This window comes from Acanthaster planci, linkage group LG01, assembly GCF_054643075.1.
Source record: "Acanthaster planci isolate LZ-2023a linkage group LG01, COTS_SCS, whole genome shotgun sequence".
NCBI classification, from domain to species: Eukaryota; Metazoa; Echinodermata; class Asteroidea; order Valvatida; family Acanthasteridae; genus Acanthaster; species Acanthaster planci.
This window is the reverse complement of record NC_141777.1, coordinates 29589558-29609758: the sequence shown is the minus strand read 5'-3', so window position 1 is coordinate 29609758 and position 20201 is coordinate 29589558. Positions and strand designations below refer to the sequence as shown.

Genomic DNA, 20201 nt, shown 5'->3' with positions numbered 1-20201 from the left:
CAAACACAATTCAGCAAAATCACCCACTGTTCCATGTATCAACGGAAAATAACCTTACATTACTAAACAGAAATTAAAGTGACATGTTTGCCCAAATTAATGTACAGTGTCAGTCATGGATGTAATTAAAGTATATCTCTGGTTTGTAATAAATAATTGAACAGGTCACACTGAGTGTGATTCGACTACATTTTGGAAACAACCAGCAGGATTTTAAGTATTGGTTTGCGAGTCAAAAGCACTCAGACGGACTATCACATAAACAATGTGTGTTTATATCCCAACTCACACTATTATCCTGAGTGATTGTAATTCAAAATAGCATACATTAGAGCTTTGGAAGTGTGCAAAGGATCAGCTGGGAAATGTCTGAAAAGGTTGTCCATTTTGTACAATGGATGCCAAAGGAGGGGAGGGCAAGAAGAATATAATACCCCCTCCTAAAAAAAGGGGGAAAGAGAAGGGGGAAAGAAAATGGAAAAAAAGGGGGATGATGATTGCCAATTTCCATAAAAATGCCTTGGAACGGACCCATTCTGCTGCTGTTTTTTTTTTTGGTGTGCTATGAGCGCTGCCTCCCCGCTCCCCATACCCCCCTCAGGAAGATCTATACCCCAGCTACTTTTTTACTGGCAATGCACATGTTCTCTCTGTTTCTATTCCAGGTGGTATGTAGCCTTATATTTAATGTACATGACCTCTTTTCATTGTTCTATGTAATAAATTAAAAAAAAGAAAAAAAAGATGAAAATGAAAGCACGCTTCGAGCCCAAAACAACATCCAAGACTAGATGGAAAATAATGCCATCAATAAATTTATTCAAAAAGCAGAGTAATGATAATGACGGACCCGCTTGGCATTAGGATCCCTGGGAGTGTCTTGTGCGTACTCAGACATACTCAAGAAGTCCTCCATACTCTGGACCCGTGACTGCTCCGCCGAATGCTTCCGCTTGTTGTAGGCTCGTACACCATCCAGTTTGTCTGTCGGTGGAGAATGGAGCAAAAAAAAACTGCAAGCATTGCCAATCCACACGACTACAATTTCAGCAATTCTAAATTACATATGGTTTCAAAAACACCTCGGTAAATATTCTGTTGAAAGCATCATGACCAAACTTCCTTATGTCAGCAACTGGTTTTTGATAATTTGAGACGCGATGACTTATGGAGATAAGTTCATTTCTTTTCAGCTTCTCGGAAAAAGGTGTTTACTGAAAATCTGTGTAATTATTCAACCAACTGTGCAACGTAGTTTGCGATACTAGCCAGGAAAAAAAGGGGCGTGTGCAAAATCATATTAAAATTGGAAGATTCAGGAATGTTAGAGTAAATCTGGAAAAACTCACTATGAAATGTACCTTTTGCTTGTTAGTAGCACACACACTGTTCCTTTTCAAATGGTCAGAATTTAATACAATGTAACATGGCTGATCGGTATTAACACTCCACAATAGACACTGCCCAGCTTATTACTAAATGTATGCATTCCCCCACTCAAACACAAATCCTTGAGATTTGTTAGGGTTTCATTTTTTTAAATTCTTTATTAATTTATTTTTTAGGGGTGGTGTAATATGTGACCGGCTGGGATATTCCGTTTGGCAAAATGATTGGACAGCAGCAGGACATTACAAAGAAGCCAAGGACATCTGCTACTCATTGGTTTCTCCAAAGGCTCCAGATGTTACTCAAAATAGCAATATTATGGAGAAATTTATAAGAATCCATATATTGCCTAGAGATGTATATTTACTACTACTTTATACCTGTTATTTTCTATGTCAGAAAATCTGCTGGATTATTGTAAAAATTAATTTAAAACTAGTTCTGAATTTTACATTTCAATTATTTAATAATTATCAATTACATGAGCATTAGTTTTCAGGTTGAGGTTCAGGACTAAAATTTCAGACATTTAATATATTCTGGTAGATCAAAAGGGGCCTTTTAAAACCAAGCCATAGCAAAATTTAGTATGCATATGGGGGTGTGGAAATTTCTACACTGTAAATTTAACAAACACTGCATGTCGATAACTGCTCAGGAATGGGCAATCCTTACTTAGAAGGCACTCCCCGGGATGAATTATTTTTCTTCTTTTTTTTCCTACGTGTAGATGTGAATAAGTAGATGCAATGAAGTGGGTTTACTTCTCATCTAATTTCAGGTAGAAATTTCACCTGCATATCTTGTGATAGATTTTACGACGATTTTCATTTCATTTATCACTTAGATGGAACAAAAAATTAAAAACTACACACACACAAAACTTAAAACCCTCTTAGTTCATTGCTACCCTGATGGATTAGCCAAATCTTACCCTCAAAAGAACTGCTGAAAACAGACTCCAGTTTCTGTACTTGTCACTTTGCGCAAGTCCAATATTAGCCGCACGACAAAACCAATCAAGCAAGCAACAGTGACGTTAACAAATACTGTATACAGCATTTGGATGACTGCAAAGTGTCCAGCAGGTGTATTTCTAATTACATGTACATAAAAAGAGATGCATATATTTCTCAAAAAGGACGAACATCAGAAGCTTCCAACGCTAAATTTAATCCTTTCTTTCCTTCCTGTGCAGCTTGCTTTGCATTCCATGTTAACCGACTGCTCGACTTGTGACAAAGTGACGCACTGCTCGGCTGAAATGTGGCTCCTAGCCTCTCCCTCGGCAAGCCGTGTACTCACCCAGCTTTTCGCCACTCGCTGTCTCCCACTTACTCTTCACAAATGCACCCTGGAAACCAAAAAATGAAGCCCCAGAAAAAAATATCAACAACTAGCTCAAAAGATCAAAACTCCTGCACAGGTACGTGCAGGAAAACATTAAAAACGCCACCCTTCCATTTCTCAGACTGCATTTCCACAATACAATTCTTTTGTATTGCACACATGTGGGTTCTTTCAGTAACCAGCAATACCTTGGGATGGCGTACAATATTGTAATTCATACATACGTGTAGATCTCATTCCCTACGCTAGTCTAATATCACTATTAAAGTGAGACTTGCGAGCACTGAGCAACACAAGGCTCTGGATTGGGCATTCTTTAGGAGAAGTGAACTACTGAAGGCTCATATTGGTTACTAGAAGGGTTGCCCATCGGGAGAATTTACAGAATTGAAGTCTTGCCGATCAAGTAGGTCTAAAATCGTATTGTCTCTGGGAGAGAGTAACGAGCCAATCTTCACAAGCTTCATTTCCATTGCTCTTTAAAAAAAACAACAACTAACTTTGCTGATTTACCCGAGAAATAAGCCAACCTTCAGAACACATGCTTTAAAATTGTCTGAATGTTTATAACTGCGTGACGATTCCACTGATGAGTTCTATTTTTAAGCACTCACTGGCAACAATCCAGTACATTCTGTTCATAGTAACTACGGCCTTTAAACTGTTGTACTAATGTGCGGTACTCTGAATGCCAGACAGCTCGGCCTAATTAAACCCTCAACCTTGAACATTCCTAATAGCTCACCGCAGGGAGCTCTAAAAAGTAACTACACTGAAAATTACACTGAGGGTCAATGAAAGCACACCAACAAGTTGTTGTAGAAATACTAAAATACTTTAAGTATCAACTCTCCTGATTCTGACAATGAGTCATTGTGACGAGAAAACTGACCTGACACAAGGCATTTCATTTGTTTCAAGTATATATGTATATGATAACAATGCTATCTGATGTTGGCTGGGCAAGATTCAATATTGCAGCGCCACAGGTTAAAACAGAAAGACCGGGAGGTAAAAAGTGGTGTGTTTTCATCGACTTTCTCTATCCTGAATATAATCCACTATGTCAGACTGCACCAATTTTGCACTGATTTCCTGCAGTTCTGGTCATGGATTTTTCCAAGCGTGTATCTAGTCTGTACACTGTATTACATGGTCAAGTTCCAGCAGCATCAACAACAGATAGCCAGAGTTTGACCGAAGTCTCTCAACTGATGGGCGTTGTTGGAATGGTTCATTCCTACATTTAAAACTGCATCCAGGGGAACGGGTGTATCACTAGCTATCAAGGGTATTTTCTATTATCCTTTTTGAGATATCACCGACATGCAAGCTGCAAGAATGCGACCAATCAGAAATTTTGAGCATAGATGGGACTCTGAAGAAATAGTCTGGCTCACTGATCTTCATGTCAATTCCACTGGCTTGGGTGTGAGTAGGACTGTGTTCTATTATGTGTATTGTTAAGACATCTAACAGCAGCCTGTGCTCAAGCTTGACACTAACATTTGGTTGTCTTGTCAACTACCTAGTTTTCCCCTGATTGATTTCCGTGCTCTGAGGAAAACACTGTGGCGCCATGACCAGGACAGCTTGGAAAACTAATTTCAAAATCTGGAACAGTTATTTCTGTCATCGTTATTCTATTTTCAGAACTGTTTAAACTGATATACCGGCATGTCACCGGAGAAATACATATCAAAACTGGTAAAGAAGTCAGTCCTTAAAAAAAAAAAAAAAAAAACTTCATAAAGGTGTCTGTAAGATACTGGTTTGCAAAAACCACTAAAAAAGTAAAAAATACTGAGGAATAAAAAAGCCAATGACTATCTGAAATAACTGCATTGATAGCACACACTAAGTATACTGTACCTCGCTCATCTACCGAAATCATGTGTTCAGGGTTTCATGCTGGATTGTTGTCCTCTTCATGGCTATAGGCTGGTCTATGTTAGAGTGGCTCTCCACTTATTTGAAGTATTTTACCACTGTCCGACCGTACATTCCACAGCGCATATAACTACTTTTCCATTTCGAATTTAATCTTTCTTTTTTTTTTGGACAAGAACAGGCGACATTTCAGCTAAACAATAAGGAAGTTGAGTGATAACTTCCTGTCAGGCTATCTACAATACTCACCTGTTTTGTTTTTTGGTTTTTTCTTTTTGCAAACTTGCATTTAGATTCTGGGTATGCATACACCACAGATGTACACCCTAGTTATCAGTGGCAACACATAAATGAATACCAAATACTAAAGCAGAGATATGCAAAGTTCACTCACACACAATGCCAATAACTCACATCCCTATAACAACTAACAGGTTTCAAGCAAGTTTCTCTCTCAGACACTGTCTTTTTCAATCAAGGTTGAATTGTATTAATCCTACTGCGCATAAACTAGAGCACACATCCTTCCAAATTCATATTCACTCAAATACACCTGTATAGACATGGTTAGGTATGTACTACGAGTTCTTTTATCTCATTCTATTATGCCCCATAATTGTGGCCCAAATACCATCTCACATGCAAAATTTGGGAAGAATGCTAGGGCAGTAGTCAAGCCTATCACAAGTCATCTGGTCATGAGTCAAGTCACGAAGCTATTCAAATGACCTCTGACATAAGCAACCCTTTGTTATTGTTCATCCCCTTACTTTGGACTGGTCTTGTGATGGACTGAACTGCAGCCCCGAGGAAGCCCACAACTAGAATAGTTAGCCACAACGTGCTATACAGTAAGCAGCTATGTCATTTCCATGGATTGAGATGTAGGTGGACACAAGTCACACCCCTGATGAATAAGAAGGGGTGAGATCGGGGGTAATTGAAAAATCTACAAATTATTCAACAGAGGTTTTGAGGGTCCCTCAGCAGCATATGGTCTCTGGTATACATTTGTGTCTGCCCCAAGACACCCCTTAAATATCTGTTTCTTCCATTCTGTATCAACCGTTATACACAAAAGCATTATAGCGGTTAAGTCAGGTTTTTTTGAGATTGTAAGAGAACAAAATCCTGAATTCAGGAAAAATCCTGACAAATCTCAGCCCTGATAAAGTATAATTAGTTGTCCCAATGAAATCACACACAAAAACACCTCAGATTTCTATATCTGCTGTGCTGCAATGGGTTGAAAGTGACCCAATAACTGGATTTATTGAAACATTTTATCATTTGTAAAATGTAATTCCTGAATTGATCCAACTGACCAAGGGAAATTTGTGAAATTATTCACCAATACAATGAACAATGGAAGTATTCCAATAGAAATATTAAGACTACAGAATATTTTCTTAATCTAGGCCAGCATTTATCACACTCACACTACAAACAACTTTGTTAGAAAGTACTAGAAAAAGTCTGCTCACTCAAGTATGCCTCTACATGACCTGGGATATACCAGGTACAGAATCTGAAGGTGTGTGAGACTACCCAGGATATCCCAGGGACAGAGCTAAGCATAAGACCAGTTTACAAATTAGGAGTACATCCTAAAATCCAAGGATTACAATTATTAACAATATCATTTAATCCTAACACCAAGTCTGATTGGACATGGTCGTGCTTGTCCAATTCCCTTGTCCAACATGTCATGCATAAGCAAAAGTAGGCTTTGCTAAAGTTTTGCAAAGAAGCGAGTTAAAATAACAATAAGCAAACTCCACCTACCTCTAACATAACTACTGCTGATAAGAAAACAATCATAAAGAACCTTTAATTGCTCCTAACAAACTCTAATCCTAGCAAATCAATTACTTTACACAAATCAAGGAAGGATAGAGATGACTCTCCACCTACCAGACCCTCGTCATCTTCATCTTCCTCCTCCTCTTTTGGTCTGGCTGCTGCCTCTGCCTCCTCATCAAAATCCTCCATCTCCACCTACAAGGTTTTGATAAAAGTCAATTCAGTGGAATTCTATCTTAAAATTTCACCTGCTGATTGTTACCGACTTTGAGCAGGAGCAGAAGACAGAGATTCAGATGGGATTCATCACTCCAACAAACACATAAATGCGCACGCAGTAGTATGTAAGAGCAATTTTCATCTGAATGCGTACAAAGCCATGGAGTGCCAGTGTGAGCACCGGGTGTACAGCAGCAATGGCATTACAGTGTCTGCCCACAGTTCTTTGTCACTATGAAGTGGTTTCTTGTGAACGAGACCACAAATCAACACATGGTATAAATTAACAATTTTGGCAACCAGTTTTGCAATCCCAATGACTCCAGTTACAATTATTTAACTCGGTTGACATTTGAGGACCACAAGTTCTACCTTTTGGTGGTCATGGACAGCTTGTTAGTCGAAAGTGCGCATAAGAAGGACCGTAATAATACAGGTATGCGATCCCAGGAAGAATGAGCAGTAATGACCATTTCTTACACGTCCCATAAGAAGGACCGTAATACAGGTATGCGATCCCAGGAAGAATGAGCAGTAATGACCATTTCTTACACGTCCCATAAGAAGGACCGTAATACAGGTATGCGATCCCAGGAAGAATGAGCAGTAATGACCATTTCTTACACGTCCCATAAGAAGGACCGTAATACAGGTATGCGATCCCAGGAAGAATGAGCAGTAATGACCATTTCTTACACGTCCCATAAGAAGGACCGTAATACAGGTATGCGATCCCAGGAAGAATGAGCAGTAATGACCATTTCTTACACATCCCATAAGAAGGACCGTAATACAGGTATGCGATCCCAGGAAGAATGAGCAGTAATGACCATTTCTTACACATCCCATAAGAAGGACCGTAATACAGGTATGCGATCCCAGGAAGAATGAGCAGTAATGACCATTTCTTACACATCCCATAAGAAGGACCGTAATACAGGTATGCGATCCCAGGAAGAATGAGCAGTAATGACCATTTCTTACACATCCCAACTTTCTGTCCCCAGCAAATCCCACTTCAGCTCATGAAACAAGTGTATCTTCCAGATCCATGCCCACCAGAGTACAAAGCAACTTGAGCATAGCAGTATCAGGATGCAGGGAAAATCAGAGCGATGTAAGACTTTGTCAAACAATAAACAGTTTTAAATCGCACACATTTTACCAGAGTAAGGTAATGCCTTTGATTACCGTGGTCATCAAGCCCCCGAACATTCCTAAAAACCATCTCAACTCCATGGGGAGTATGCAGCTCCATGTTTCCAAATCAGGCGCAAAAATGAAACATGACAGCCATCTGCGGACCTCACAGGTGCCTCGGTAGAGAGAGGCTGATAGGGCTAATGTGACTTATACAAGGTCACAACATATACCAACTGTTCGGTTTGAACCCCTGATCCTAACACTGGGAGTTACAAGCCTATCCATCCGCTTCATGCCCCCTCCCCCCATTTTTCAATAACATTATCCACTTCGTGCCGGAGCATTTTTCAACGGTGAGGATGCTGGGCCGGCATGACTATCGTTTTTTCCGTTTTCAAAATCCTTCAACAATTCATCATTCCATTTAACAGTCGTTTATAGCCGGACGGAGTAATCTTTAGGCACTACTCTAAGTTGACAGGTGACCTTCATTGACGTCCGAATATTTCAGCCAGGCCTGCAGCCTTGTAAACAGAGCCCAGATTGTGCGGTATTATACAACTGTCTTTTGTTCACGAACCTGGCTCAGTGCACTGCTGACCTCTTTTCAATAGGGGCCAGATTAGCATGCAGCGGTGCTGTGTGGCTCATCGCTGCGGTGGTGGAGAGCTTTTGTCCCCGGTGGTAATCCGCTTGCTCTCAATGCCCCAAACCCTGGTATACGGTTTCAAAATAATGCTGGATTATCACCACTTTTGAGAGTGAAAAATGCCGGTAATGCCCAGCAGCCTGGTCTTTTGTTCAGAGTATGGTCTTTTGTTACAGGGCCCTTTTTCCTTTGTCCGAGTTCGGAGACCCCGGCCACACATATAAACCATACGGCTCCGATTTCGGAGTCCCCGGCTGGTAGTGGTTATAACCCTGTGCCATACCTCCTCAATGCAATCATCTTGTAGGAGAGAACGCACATCCAGTCGGGTGTAGTCGGCAGGCAGAGGTTCAAAGCTGCGAATAATCTGCAAATGCAATTGGAGACCTTGAATGAGAAAATGGCTGAACTGGATGTGATTACGGTGGCAATCCAAAGCACTAAAGGAATGCATTTACATTATGCCCAGTAATATGAGGTCTTAGGCAAGATGTTACTGAACGAAAGCCTTACGATAACCTGGCATATGATATCTACATTAAAATGCACTAGGCATACAATTACTCACCACGATATCACGGGGGACTTTTGTTTAAACATTAGGCCGAGCCTTTTTCTTTTATCATCCGCAGGCGCAAACGCTCCGAGCGATAACTTACAAAGAGCAGCGCAGCACGATGACTCAATGCTACTACATGTACTTTCTTGCCTAGTGCAAGTCACAGAACAAGGTATGTATTTACCAGAAGTGGAAGAGCTGTTTAAAAAACACTCTCTTTCACACATCATCTGATGTTGCACAGGGGCGTCGATTTGCGCTACACGCGACAATAATCTGAATTTAATATTTCCGTAGACAGCAAGCACACCAATTACCAAACAACTGGAAAGAAGACGTACACGGTGTGCATAAAATGAACATTAGGAGAGAAAATATTGGTGTCAGTCATGTCTGTCATTCATTAACACATTTGCCATACATCCAAACACTTTGTGTAAATACCAACTAAATTATCTGAGGCTTGAAATATTTCTTCAGTAAATTCAACTATTTCCCAAAGACAGGCTGAGACACCTTGTTACACGTCAAGGTGTAACAACCAATATTCTCCAAGAACATTACACAGAGATAATATTGACATCATTTAACAACTTCACACTACATCTATGAGTAATTTTGTGTAAAGATCATTTGTAATAAAAAGGACACCCATCCATTGGATTCCTATGAAGGGATCTGGCCATCAAGAACTAAATTAAGAGAAGCAATCTTTTCAAATTAGTCCTTACTCTGTTTATTATTAAATGCAAAAAACCAAGGGTTGACAAACCTTTTGTATTTCAGCCAGGCCACGATTATGAGTGTCTCGTTTGTTGCAGGTTGCGGCATCAGCCATCATTTCTACAACAAACACCTAGATACAACAAGAGAATACATGTATATCACTTCCAATTTTACAACAAAGAGCTAACGCACGACAAAAAAGCTACAGTTTGGTTTACAAAAAAACTTGTGGATCTTCTGAGCAACAAACGACGGTAAATGGTCCAAGTTAACACCATAATACAGACACTGTATTGCTGCACAAGTGGGAAAGTCCCAATGAATTGTGCAAGACCCCCACGAGAAGCCAAAAGTCAAGATTCAGAGAAAGGTCTTTTCAGATGTGGTTTGAATATAATGCCTACCGGTACATAAAGCACTGTTATACTTGGTTTCAAAACCCACCGTCAAACTTTTCTCCACAAACACCTGTCTTGAGGTTTATAAGGCTGTGAACAGTTTCCACATATACATGCCTTACAAAAACTAACTGCCATCCTTACAATGTAGGATTGGTGGCATCAATGTCTGTTCATGTGTAGTCTAGGGCCAAGATGGCAGAACTCGATAGCAAACTCAATCGAGCATATGCCACGTGCTGATTTCTATTGCGCCCTCTCGTGACTTCATTTCACCAATCGACGGCTCGTTCTACCGTTTTGGGAATCTCCTACAACCGAGGCGTGGCCTCTGTATGCAAAATTGTAGTTAATATGAATATTCACAATTGACCGTAGGAGGTGAAATAGGATACAAAGAGACCGTGAGAGCGTTGGAGCGGGTTCGCCTCAGTAGTGTCAGCTTGTTATTTCTTCATTTTGGTTGTAGGAAGTCTTTTACAGGCTTACTTCTTCGCTGCTTGTTCCAATGCATCGACCACGACCATTATCAATGGTGACAGTGCTGGAACTTCAGTAATACGTTTAGCGACCCGTAGTAGTGCTTGTACATGTACATTTTACGCATAATATGTCATGTGATGCAGGTCGTTGATCCATACTCATCACATACAGGTTCAACTGGAATTTCCCTGGCGCTGATTGATTCCTCCAGAAATCCGGAGGAAAACTAAACAAAAAGTTATACAGTTTGTAGGAGATTCTCAAGAGGGTAGAACGAGCTGTCGATTGGCGCAATGGAAATCAGCGCACGTGGCATATTTTATGCTCAATTGAGTCCGCTATCGAGTTCTGCTGTCTTGGCCCAAGACTAGTTCATGTGATGCTGTATGCGTCGTAAAAAAAATCCTATTTTTTTAAATACAGGTGGGTTAGAAGAACTTCTTGCTGTCCTAAAGTACTTAAGAAAATTGAAAATTGGCGGGTTGAAAATGTCGACTTCAGAAAAAAATACAAAGATGAGATTTTTGCTCCATAAACTATGTTTTCAAGTCGATGTGAACATGAAGTCAATCTGATGTTATCGGTGCAGAAACAAATAACCCCCCCCCAAAAATCAAAGTGAAATAACAACTGCTTTTGTGGGAAAGGAAGCTGGCACCTACACACCTCAAACCCTTTGAGCTTGCTGTAGTTTCTGAAGGGGACCACATACTGCATCTTGTCATTGATGGCATCCACTATGATGACATCAAAGAAGCCATCGTCTACTGTCTTCTTGAAGGACTTCAGGAGGCTAGTGCGGTAGGCTATCTCCATCACGGCCTCGTACTCGTACTCGAGAACCTTAATGGAGAGAAATGGAGAGAAATGGAGAGAGATGGAGAGAATTGGAGAGAAACACACAGAAATTTTGCTCAAAACCATTTACGCTTACCTTGAGGAGGAACTTCTTCCCTGTTTCTGGGTCTGTCTCCATCCTTTCCACTTCAGTCATGAAGTAGTCATCCAGGCACAGCATCCGAGGTACTTGACCTCCCATCTTTGTCTCTAGATTCTTGAAGAGAAAAACACACACCATTACTCTTAATTCATGCAAGAGCAACAGAAATTGAGTGAGATGTCTTCCCATACAGAGCACTTTCAGTTTGAGCCAGAAAACTGATGAATTACACAGATTAATCCTTCTATCAAACACCGTTCTCCTAAGACACAGTTCAATATTTCAAATTATAAATATGGAAGTAACCTCTCAAAAAAATGGAATTTTTTTTATTATCAGGTACAATTTTTGCGTTTGGGAGATGTTAAGTTTATATTGGGCATTTTGCCTTCTGCTGAAATACATATAAAGGTACAAGGAAAAGAAAACAGTACAAAATAATGTCAAAAGAGTTTTCTACAAGTAAAACCGAAACCCTGTAAGGATCATGCCTTTCAGTTCTCACCTTGATGAGCTTGGAAACATAAGTTTTGCCACTTCCTGGGGGTCCTCTCAGAATGATAACGATCTGCTTGGGCCGTTGACTACGGCCCGGATTCTTCAGCAAGTCCTCAATCGGGACACTCTTCGGTTTGGGTTCATCAGCAGATGGTGGAGGTGGTGGGGGTGGGGGATAAACTTGTAGAGGCGGATGTTCCTCCCCAGTGTGAGGACTGTCATATTCACCCATTGTTGTTGGGTAACTTGTAGACACAAACATGCTGTCACAGAGTAAAGAAAAGTACTAGATGACAACTGAAGTTTGTGACTTCAAAGAAACCAAAATTCACATTATTTTCCAGGGAAATGTTGTTGGTTTGGTGTTTTAGACTGAAATTCTTCCCGGATCCTCCACAATCCTTAACTGTGAAGGAAACAGGTGGGTCTTTATTCATATTTCAGCTTTCAAGAAACATTAAATTCTAATTTAATGTTATATTGACTTTTCCATCTGCAATCTGCAAACTCCTCCTGGAAGATTTGGAAGAATCTTAGAGATTCAGGATCAATGAAATTATAGAACTGCAATTTTCTTTATGAACTGAAGAACAGGACTTTCATGCTTATAAAAGAACCCTTGAAGTCCTTGAATTTCTCTAAAAAGGTTTCACTAGTCACACATTGTACCTGTCATCAGATTCGAAAGGATCTCCTCTTTGACCAGCCACCTCTTGATCACAATGCCTAGGTTCGTTGCCATAACGTGGAGCTTCCTGGCCAAACTGGCGATCTTCCCGGTCAGTTCGGTGCAGCTGCGGTTCAAATCTCCGTTGCTGCTGCTGCTGCCAGTCCGGTTGGCCAGGCTCATCTCGCAGCTGCATCGGGCGATCATAATCCCTACGTTCCATGTCCTGGGGCCCTTCCTGCCTGCCCTCATAAGGTCGTCCTGGCTGTTCTCCGTACGGCCCGGCACTGCCTTCAGGATCCATCCGTCCAGGAGCCCTCTCATATCGATCATGGTCAGGGTCAAAGCGGCCTGGCTTTCTGTCATCAGGCCCAAAGTCTCTGCCAGGTGGATCTTGGCCAAATCTATTAGGATCCCTTTCATCATAGAATTCAGGTTTGTGGCTCAACTCTTCTGGATACCTCTCCGGCATTCTTGTATCTCGAGCATCAAAACGATCATCTCCTCGGTCATATCTTTGCTCTAAACAAAAAAGGATACCACATCAATCCTGCGATTTTTTGTACAAATAGATGGCTATAATAAAACCGTATCAGCATCCAAGTAATTTGTCCATCGACTCTGCTGTAAACCAAAATTTTATGTAACATATAAGACTCCAAAACTGCCCGTATGGCTGGTACCCATGACCAGAACAAATGCCCTAATATTCCTGGTAATTCAGCTACCTGCGCGAGGTGAGTCTCCTCCTTGACCGTGACCATAGTCAAAGCTCTTGACTATCTTTCCATCCACCGCCTCAAGACCCCTTGGCTCCACTGCTGAGGAAGAGAATGGCAAGTCCATTTCACATTTTGGTGAATGACATCTCAAAAAAAACCCCCAAAACAAGAAGTGTTTGTGGTATCAGCCAAACATAACCTTTTAGTAAACAGAAAACCACCACCTTGATAGTCCTTGTACACCAACCAGAAGAAAGGCTTGAAAAGGTAAAAAACAGTCAACACTGAGTTGGACAGATCAGTTGGTGTAAACACTGGAACAAAGATTCAGGGATAACAAGTCCAATAGACTGTATTCATATGTCGGCCATCTTGAATTAAAAGTGAGGTAAAATTTTTTTATTTTGGGAACCTGAAAGTAAAAATAACTGTGACGAAATAAAAGTTCATACAAATTCATGCCAGTTTTTTTCTTAGAGTAATTTAACAAGTGATAAATTAAATCTAAATTTTTAAGCCACATTTATAAAACACTACAAGTAAGGTTTGGAACCCCAAATAGTCAGGCACCATCCAATTAAACAGATTACATTGAATACCACAGATTCCGGGAACAAAATAAAATGGCTTCCCCGTGTATATGGTCTATTGCTACTGTAGTGTGCTTTTACAAAAATTGATGCTGAAATATATATGAAATATGCTTCTGGTGTTTTATATACAAAATACTTTTGTCTGGAATACCGCAGGCAAACCCACGATACATGTATCAAGAGATGCACGCCTCTGAAAAACACAGTGCTGTAAATGTCAAGTCAACAAGGACAACTTACCACGATGTCTGGGGTAGTCCAAGTCCCTATCATAACCTCTACCTGGGTCACGTCTAGACAAAAAAAGATAATGGAATATACCAGTAATCTTTCTGATGTGTACCCTTTTGAAACCTTCCCTTCTTTCTCCACTCACAGAGCTAGCATGTGGAAACCTTTTGTTTCAAAAAGGTACGGTCATTTGAAAACAAAGCACCTGACTTCATAACAGTTTGAGCATGATCAGTGAGTGTGAGCCAGGTATAGCCATGCTGATAGGTCCAAAATGGCACACATGTCGATGTTCTTAAATGACATACACTGCCCATACACTGCTGAGCCTGTGATGTAGAAATACCAAACAGGTCAATTACATCCTCATGACACACCTGCTACATGAAATTTTTAGGAGGGAAGGTTCAAGCAGTCCTAAATAATCACCGAGCAGTATCAGCCACAGAGAATACTGAAAATCACAAAGTGCAATTTGTACAAACTCCACATTGCCATATTTATGTCAAATGGGTAAGCCTTTCTGATTCATAGTTCATATGAGTAAACTCAACTAAATCAAAGACACATGAGTAACAGCATTTTAATCAGTTCAAGACAAACTTGCATACTTAACCTTAATCTGAAACCAGGTAATGCAGATTGGTTTGCAAAACGTACTTATATAAATACATAAAATCCCAATGCAACAATCAAATAAATTAAAGTCGAAGATTTAAAGTTACCTGTCAAAATCATATCGATCCCGTCCAAAGCCAAGTTCCATGTCCAATCTCCTCTCAATATCACGCAGCCTCCCGATGCGGGTCCTTTCTTCGTACTCCCAATCTTCCGGTGGGTAGGGGCGATAAGGGCCTTCTGCATACCGATCAGCGATGTATGGGTCGTCGGCATAGCGGGGAGGCCCTCTCCTGTACACGCCTTCCCTGTCGTAGAATTCACCCCTGGGTGGGTAGGCCTCTTCTTCGCGGTAACGAGGCAAGTCATCCGGATGGAATCTTCCCGGTTCATTGCCACCCCTGTACCTGTCTGGTCCCGGCCTGTCCATTGGATGCAGCATTCTCTCAGGTCTCTCAAGCTCTGGGTTTCTCTCTCTCTCAATTCTCTCTGGGCTCCTACGCTCTGGAGCAAGTCTGTCAACCTGCAACAGTAATACAAATTTTAAATATGATGTTGGCCGCCACCTCCCACATTTCCTGCAATTTGTTCAAACATTTAGTATACCGATTCTGTTTTCACTTTGTAGCACTTGTCAGTGAAATGTCATTTGCCAAAACTATCATGACTTTTCACTTCTCTTCCCCCAGAGCTTAAGGCAATTACAAACTCATTTTTGAGCTGAATAATGTTTCACTTCGAAAAAAGCGCACAGCATATACACAACTGATCACATACTGACCAGTATGATGCAAAAACGCCTGAATAATGCTGTATTGCTTAATCATGAGTCCGGACACACTGTGACCGAGAGACCTCTTGTTGTAATATATAACACAACCTTCTACTTGGAAATGCACTTTTTATCTAAGTCCAAAGAACATCTGTGTAATTATGAGGCTACATGTAGATTTTGTTCATTGATTTGAATAATAGCCGACTACATCAAACTAATGAGTGTGAGGACTTTTAAAAGATTCTTTAAGCTGGGTGTGCCAAATCCAACATTCAAATTAAAAAAATCTAATTCATGCGTCAACTCAACCACTCAAAATGTTTTCATCCATTAAGCAGCAAACTGCGAAATGGACAGTTATTCAAAATGAATTGGAAAACTGATAAATTCCATGCTGAACTTTTCAACTCCTGACCTCAAAATAGCTAACATGCATACAAAAGCCCAATCCTTACCAGCATGTCTGGTAATGGAGCTGCCTCTCCCTCTGGACCTCCTGGCAGTAACTTCTTCTGCTGTTCTCGGATCATTTTCAATTCCTGTGCTGCTTTGCGGATAATGTCATGCTCCCTTTCACTGAGTTCCTGCACTGAAGTGGTGCTCACTGGTTGCGTTACCAGAGGCTCTGATCGGGGTGGTGAGTCAAGCCTGTAGCTCCTCGGTAGCTCAGCCTGCCTGCCACTGGGCCTCTCCAATGGTTCTTTCTGGAATGGCTCTTTCCTGGTTAGAGGATCCCGATTTGGACTTCTCAAACGGCTTCTATCAGGACTCTTGTAACGACCCCTAAAGGGAATCCTGTTGCCCCCTCGGTAAGGACTCTTATTGCGACCACGATCTCGGCCATAACCATGACCACGTTCCCAGCTCCGACGACTCCTATCACGGCCCCTACTCCTGCTGCGACTCCGACTCCTGCTCCTAGTCCTGCTCCGACTTCTGTTCCTTCTCCAATTTCTGCCTTGGCTTCTACTCCGACTTCGGTTTTTGCTCCGATTTCTGCTCCTGCTTCTGCTCTTACTTCGGCTGAGGTTCCTGCTTTGATTCCTGCTCCTGCTTCGGCTCCTAGTTCTGCTACGGCTTCGGTTTTTGCTCCAATTTCTGCTCTTGCTTCGGCTGCGGCTTCTGCTCCGATTAATTTTATGGGGGCTTCTGCTGCGACTCCTACTTTTGCTCTTACTCTTACTGACCCTTCGCCGGAAACGGTCACGATTTCGAAGAGGAAAGATTGAAGTGTAGTTCTTCTTGCTCAGTTTGATGTACGATTGCGCATCCTTTTGAGCGTCCTCCTCCAGTTTTAAGGAGTTATACTTGTCCTTTACACTTGCACTGATTTCTTTTTTAACCTTGCTGCCAGTTTCTACCTTCTCAGAGTCACGTCTAGAAGCTTCTTGAACAATGACAACATCGTCATTTGGTGCCACTTTGGTGTCATCAGACTTAGCAGTAGATTCAGGCTTCTCTACTTTGCTATTTTCCTTGAACTTATTGGTAGTGGCTGGTGATTTCTCAGGCTCCTCTTTAGGGATTGCCACAGACTGCTTTGTTGCAGATTTTTCAGTCTGATCTGGAGGTGGTTTTATTATGAGGGGTGCTTCTTTTTTCACAGATGGGTACTTTTTCAAAGGGACTTTACCATCCTGGGATGTAGGTGGCCAGGCAGATATCTTGTCAGCATCTTCTCTCTCGGACTTCTCCGTGCCAACGGCAGATTTAGCGTCTTCTGTCTCAGGCTTTGCGGGAGGTATCTTAGGAGGAGGGCCAATGGTAGGTGGTGAGAAAAAGTCCACACCTGGTGGGGCTAAATCAGTCTTGGCCTTGTCTTTTGTGGTGTTTCCTTTGGATGGCTTGCTCGGTACAACTACTACCGGGGGCTCCGGTGCAGGATGTACACGAGCAGCTGTACCTTGGGCCATCACTCCCACTGGCCCCATTCCTAGAGGTCCCATAGTTTGTGCCATCATTGCGTTCTGTTCAGTGTCAAGTTGTCCCATTCCTGGCAGTGGCATTCCTTGCTGCCACATCCCCTGTGCACCCATTGTTTGGTCCATTCCTTGTGGTAACGCCCCTTGCATTCCCATTTCGTTGGGGTTTCTCATGTGGAAATCCACACTTGGTCCTCCAAATCCTTGACGATCCATGACCCCAGGCTTTATGCCACTTGGATTCATATCTATACCACTGTCCACTGCCTGCGGACCACTACCAGGTGGACCCATGCCATGCTCTGGTCCTTGAAACCCTCTGAGACCTGTTGGGCCCATTTCAGCTGGAACTCTGGGTTCCATAGGTCCAGGGCCTCGAGGTCCTATAATACCAGGACCCCTTGGGCCGAATCCATCAGGACCAACTGTGCCCATTCCATCAGGACCTCTTGGACCAATGCCACCTGAACCCAATCCAATAGGGCCCATGTCACCTGGACCAATTGGACCCATATTACCAGGACCCAATGGACCCATTTCTAGAGGACCTCTTGGACCAATTCCACTTGGACCTCTTGGACCCATTTGATCAGGTCCTCTTGGACCTCTTCCAACAGGACCCCTTGGACCTATTTTCTCTGGACCTTTTCCACTGGCAAACCTTGGGCCCATTTCCCTGGGACCTCTTGGACCCATGCGTGGACCATCCATTGTTCCAGGGCCAGGCAGGCCCCTTGGGCCAAATGAACCAGGGCCTCCTGGTTCCATGTCACCAGGACCCATTATTCCAGGACCCATTCCTCTTGGACCTCTAGGAGGGATTCCAGCTGGGCCTCTTGGACCCCTTTCATTCGAATCCCTTGGACCAATTCTATCTGGACCCATTCTTTCTAAATCCCCCGGTCCTGGTCTTCTTGGATCACCCCCTCTGGAACCTCCTGGACCACGGTGACCTACTTTGCCAGGACCACTGCCTGGACGTACTCCTGGTCCAACACCAGGTTGCATACCTGAATCCACACCAGGACCCATGCCCACATTCATTCCACCTCCAGGACCCATTTCAGGGCCCATCCCTGGACCCATGCCTGGACCCTGACCTGGTCCCATATTTGGGCCCATGCCTGACCCCATTCCTGGACCCATATCTAAGCCTACGACTGGACTCATGCCTGGAACCATGCCTGGACCCACACCCATACTAGAACCCATACCAGGACCCATAAATGAACCCATCCCTGGACCCATATCTTGACCCATGCTTGGATCCATACCTTGACCCATACCTAGACCCATACCTGAACCCATGCCTGGGCCCATACCTGAACCCATGCCCAGACCCATACCTAAACCCATGCCTGGTCCCATACCTGAACTCATGCCTGGACCCATTCCTGAGTTTTTACTTTGCCCTTTGTCTTTTCCACGATTTTTGGGGCGGGACTGCTCAGGAGGTACAGCCATTCCCCTTACTCGAATTGCATCTTCCTCATTTACTATCTGCTTCTGGATATCCCTCAGTGTGTTTTCCATCTGCATCTGCCAGCCTTTCCATTGCTCAAGGTATCTATTAAACTGTTCTTTATTAGGATGGCCCAGGTGGTCATCTTTCCACTGTTTAAAATCCCTCTCCCACTTTTGGAGCTGGTCATTGAAGTCCATTCGTCTTTCCCGTAAAGCAAACTGTGAACAAAAAAAAACTTGTTTAAAAAAGGAACCATTAATGGAACGCTGCTATAACGAACATGCCGGGGTCGACGCTAAATGTTCGGTTCAGCGGTCGTTTGGTGCAGCGAAATTTACTGCCGAACATTTCATTGCCATGTTGTATAGGGCCCCCTTCCTGTTTAACTGAAGTGCACCCTCTTGTGACACTAAGGTTCGCTGTTTTCGTGATGCTTTGCCGTTGCATTCACGTTTAAGGTTTCTAAAAATGTATCTGTTAAAATTATTTTTGTTGTTTATTAGATCTTAAGTTACAAAATCCTAAAAGTCTAGGAAATCTAACAGACCTAGCCAAAATGTTCACTACATGTGCATATAGTATCCAAGTCCTGTATTAAACAGAGTGCCAACTTTCTTGTTCACTGCCAACCAATCTTGCGTGTACACATACATACTGTACAATAATACGCACAGGAAGCACATACACGTACGGTACAGTCTGTACATATGGATGACGGTTTTTACAACCAAATATTTTTAAACCAAACTGCACTTGGAGGTGGGTAAATTGTTTGTTAGAAAGAAAACTGGTACATTACAAAACAGCACTAACAATTGAAGTTAATCGTCAAAATCTGAACACTGAACAACAGGCCTACAGGTTTTTGTAAACAGTTCTAATGCAGAAATGATGCTGTGTTGACAAGGTTTCAGGTAATTTATGTATTCTAAATGACACCTAAGGCTTCAACTCATTCCATGATTTATTTTGTGATCCGCTTTTGTCCATTATTCTACATGTATGTGAACTGAATGGTTTAGGATGAGAGTGAATTAGATCCACTTGATATTGATTTGTTAGACTCTTTTCACAAATAGATCAATTACAGGATGTTTGAATCTTCCAGTTTATTGGAAAACAGTGATAATAAGTTGGCTTTCAATTACAAGCTTAAGTTCT

The 20201-nt window shown here is 42.1% G+C and overlaps 1 protein-coding gene across 4 annotated transcripts in view; it reads right to left on the bottom strand.

Annotated features, from left to right (window-relative positions):
• Positions 1–20201, bottom strand: part of ylpm1 (YLP motif containing 1) — a 30663-nt gene that overhangs the window by 2291 nt on the left and 8171 nt on the right. For 2 of the 4 annotated variants that reach the window (XM_022242170.2, XM_022242171.2), the window contains exons 3-15: positions 16109–19258; positions 14986–15401; positions 14270–14322; positions 13443–13535; positions 12717–13236; positions 12055–12310; positions 11544–11663; positions 11276–11452; positions 9775–9858; positions 8727–8810; positions 6544–6627; positions 2695–2743; positions 851–984 (exon numbers count right to left, since the gene is read on the bottom strand). In XM_022242170.2, the coding sequence (XP_022097862.2) occupies positions 851–984; positions 2695–2743; positions 6544–6627; positions 8727–8810; positions 9775–9858; positions 11276–11452; positions 11544–11663; positions 12055–12310; positions 12717–13236; positions 13443–13535; positions 14270–14322; positions 14986–15401; positions 16109–19258 (5220 nt within the window). The remainder of the gene's footprint in view (positions 1–850; positions 985–2694; positions 2744–6543; positions 6628–8726; positions 8811–9774; positions 9859–11275; positions 11453–11543; positions 11664–12054; positions 12311–12716; positions 13237–13442; positions 13536–14269; positions 14323–14985; positions 15402–16108; positions 19259–20201) is intronic. The other 2 variants (XM_022242172.2, XR_002598674.2) reach the window with 2 other exon arrangements.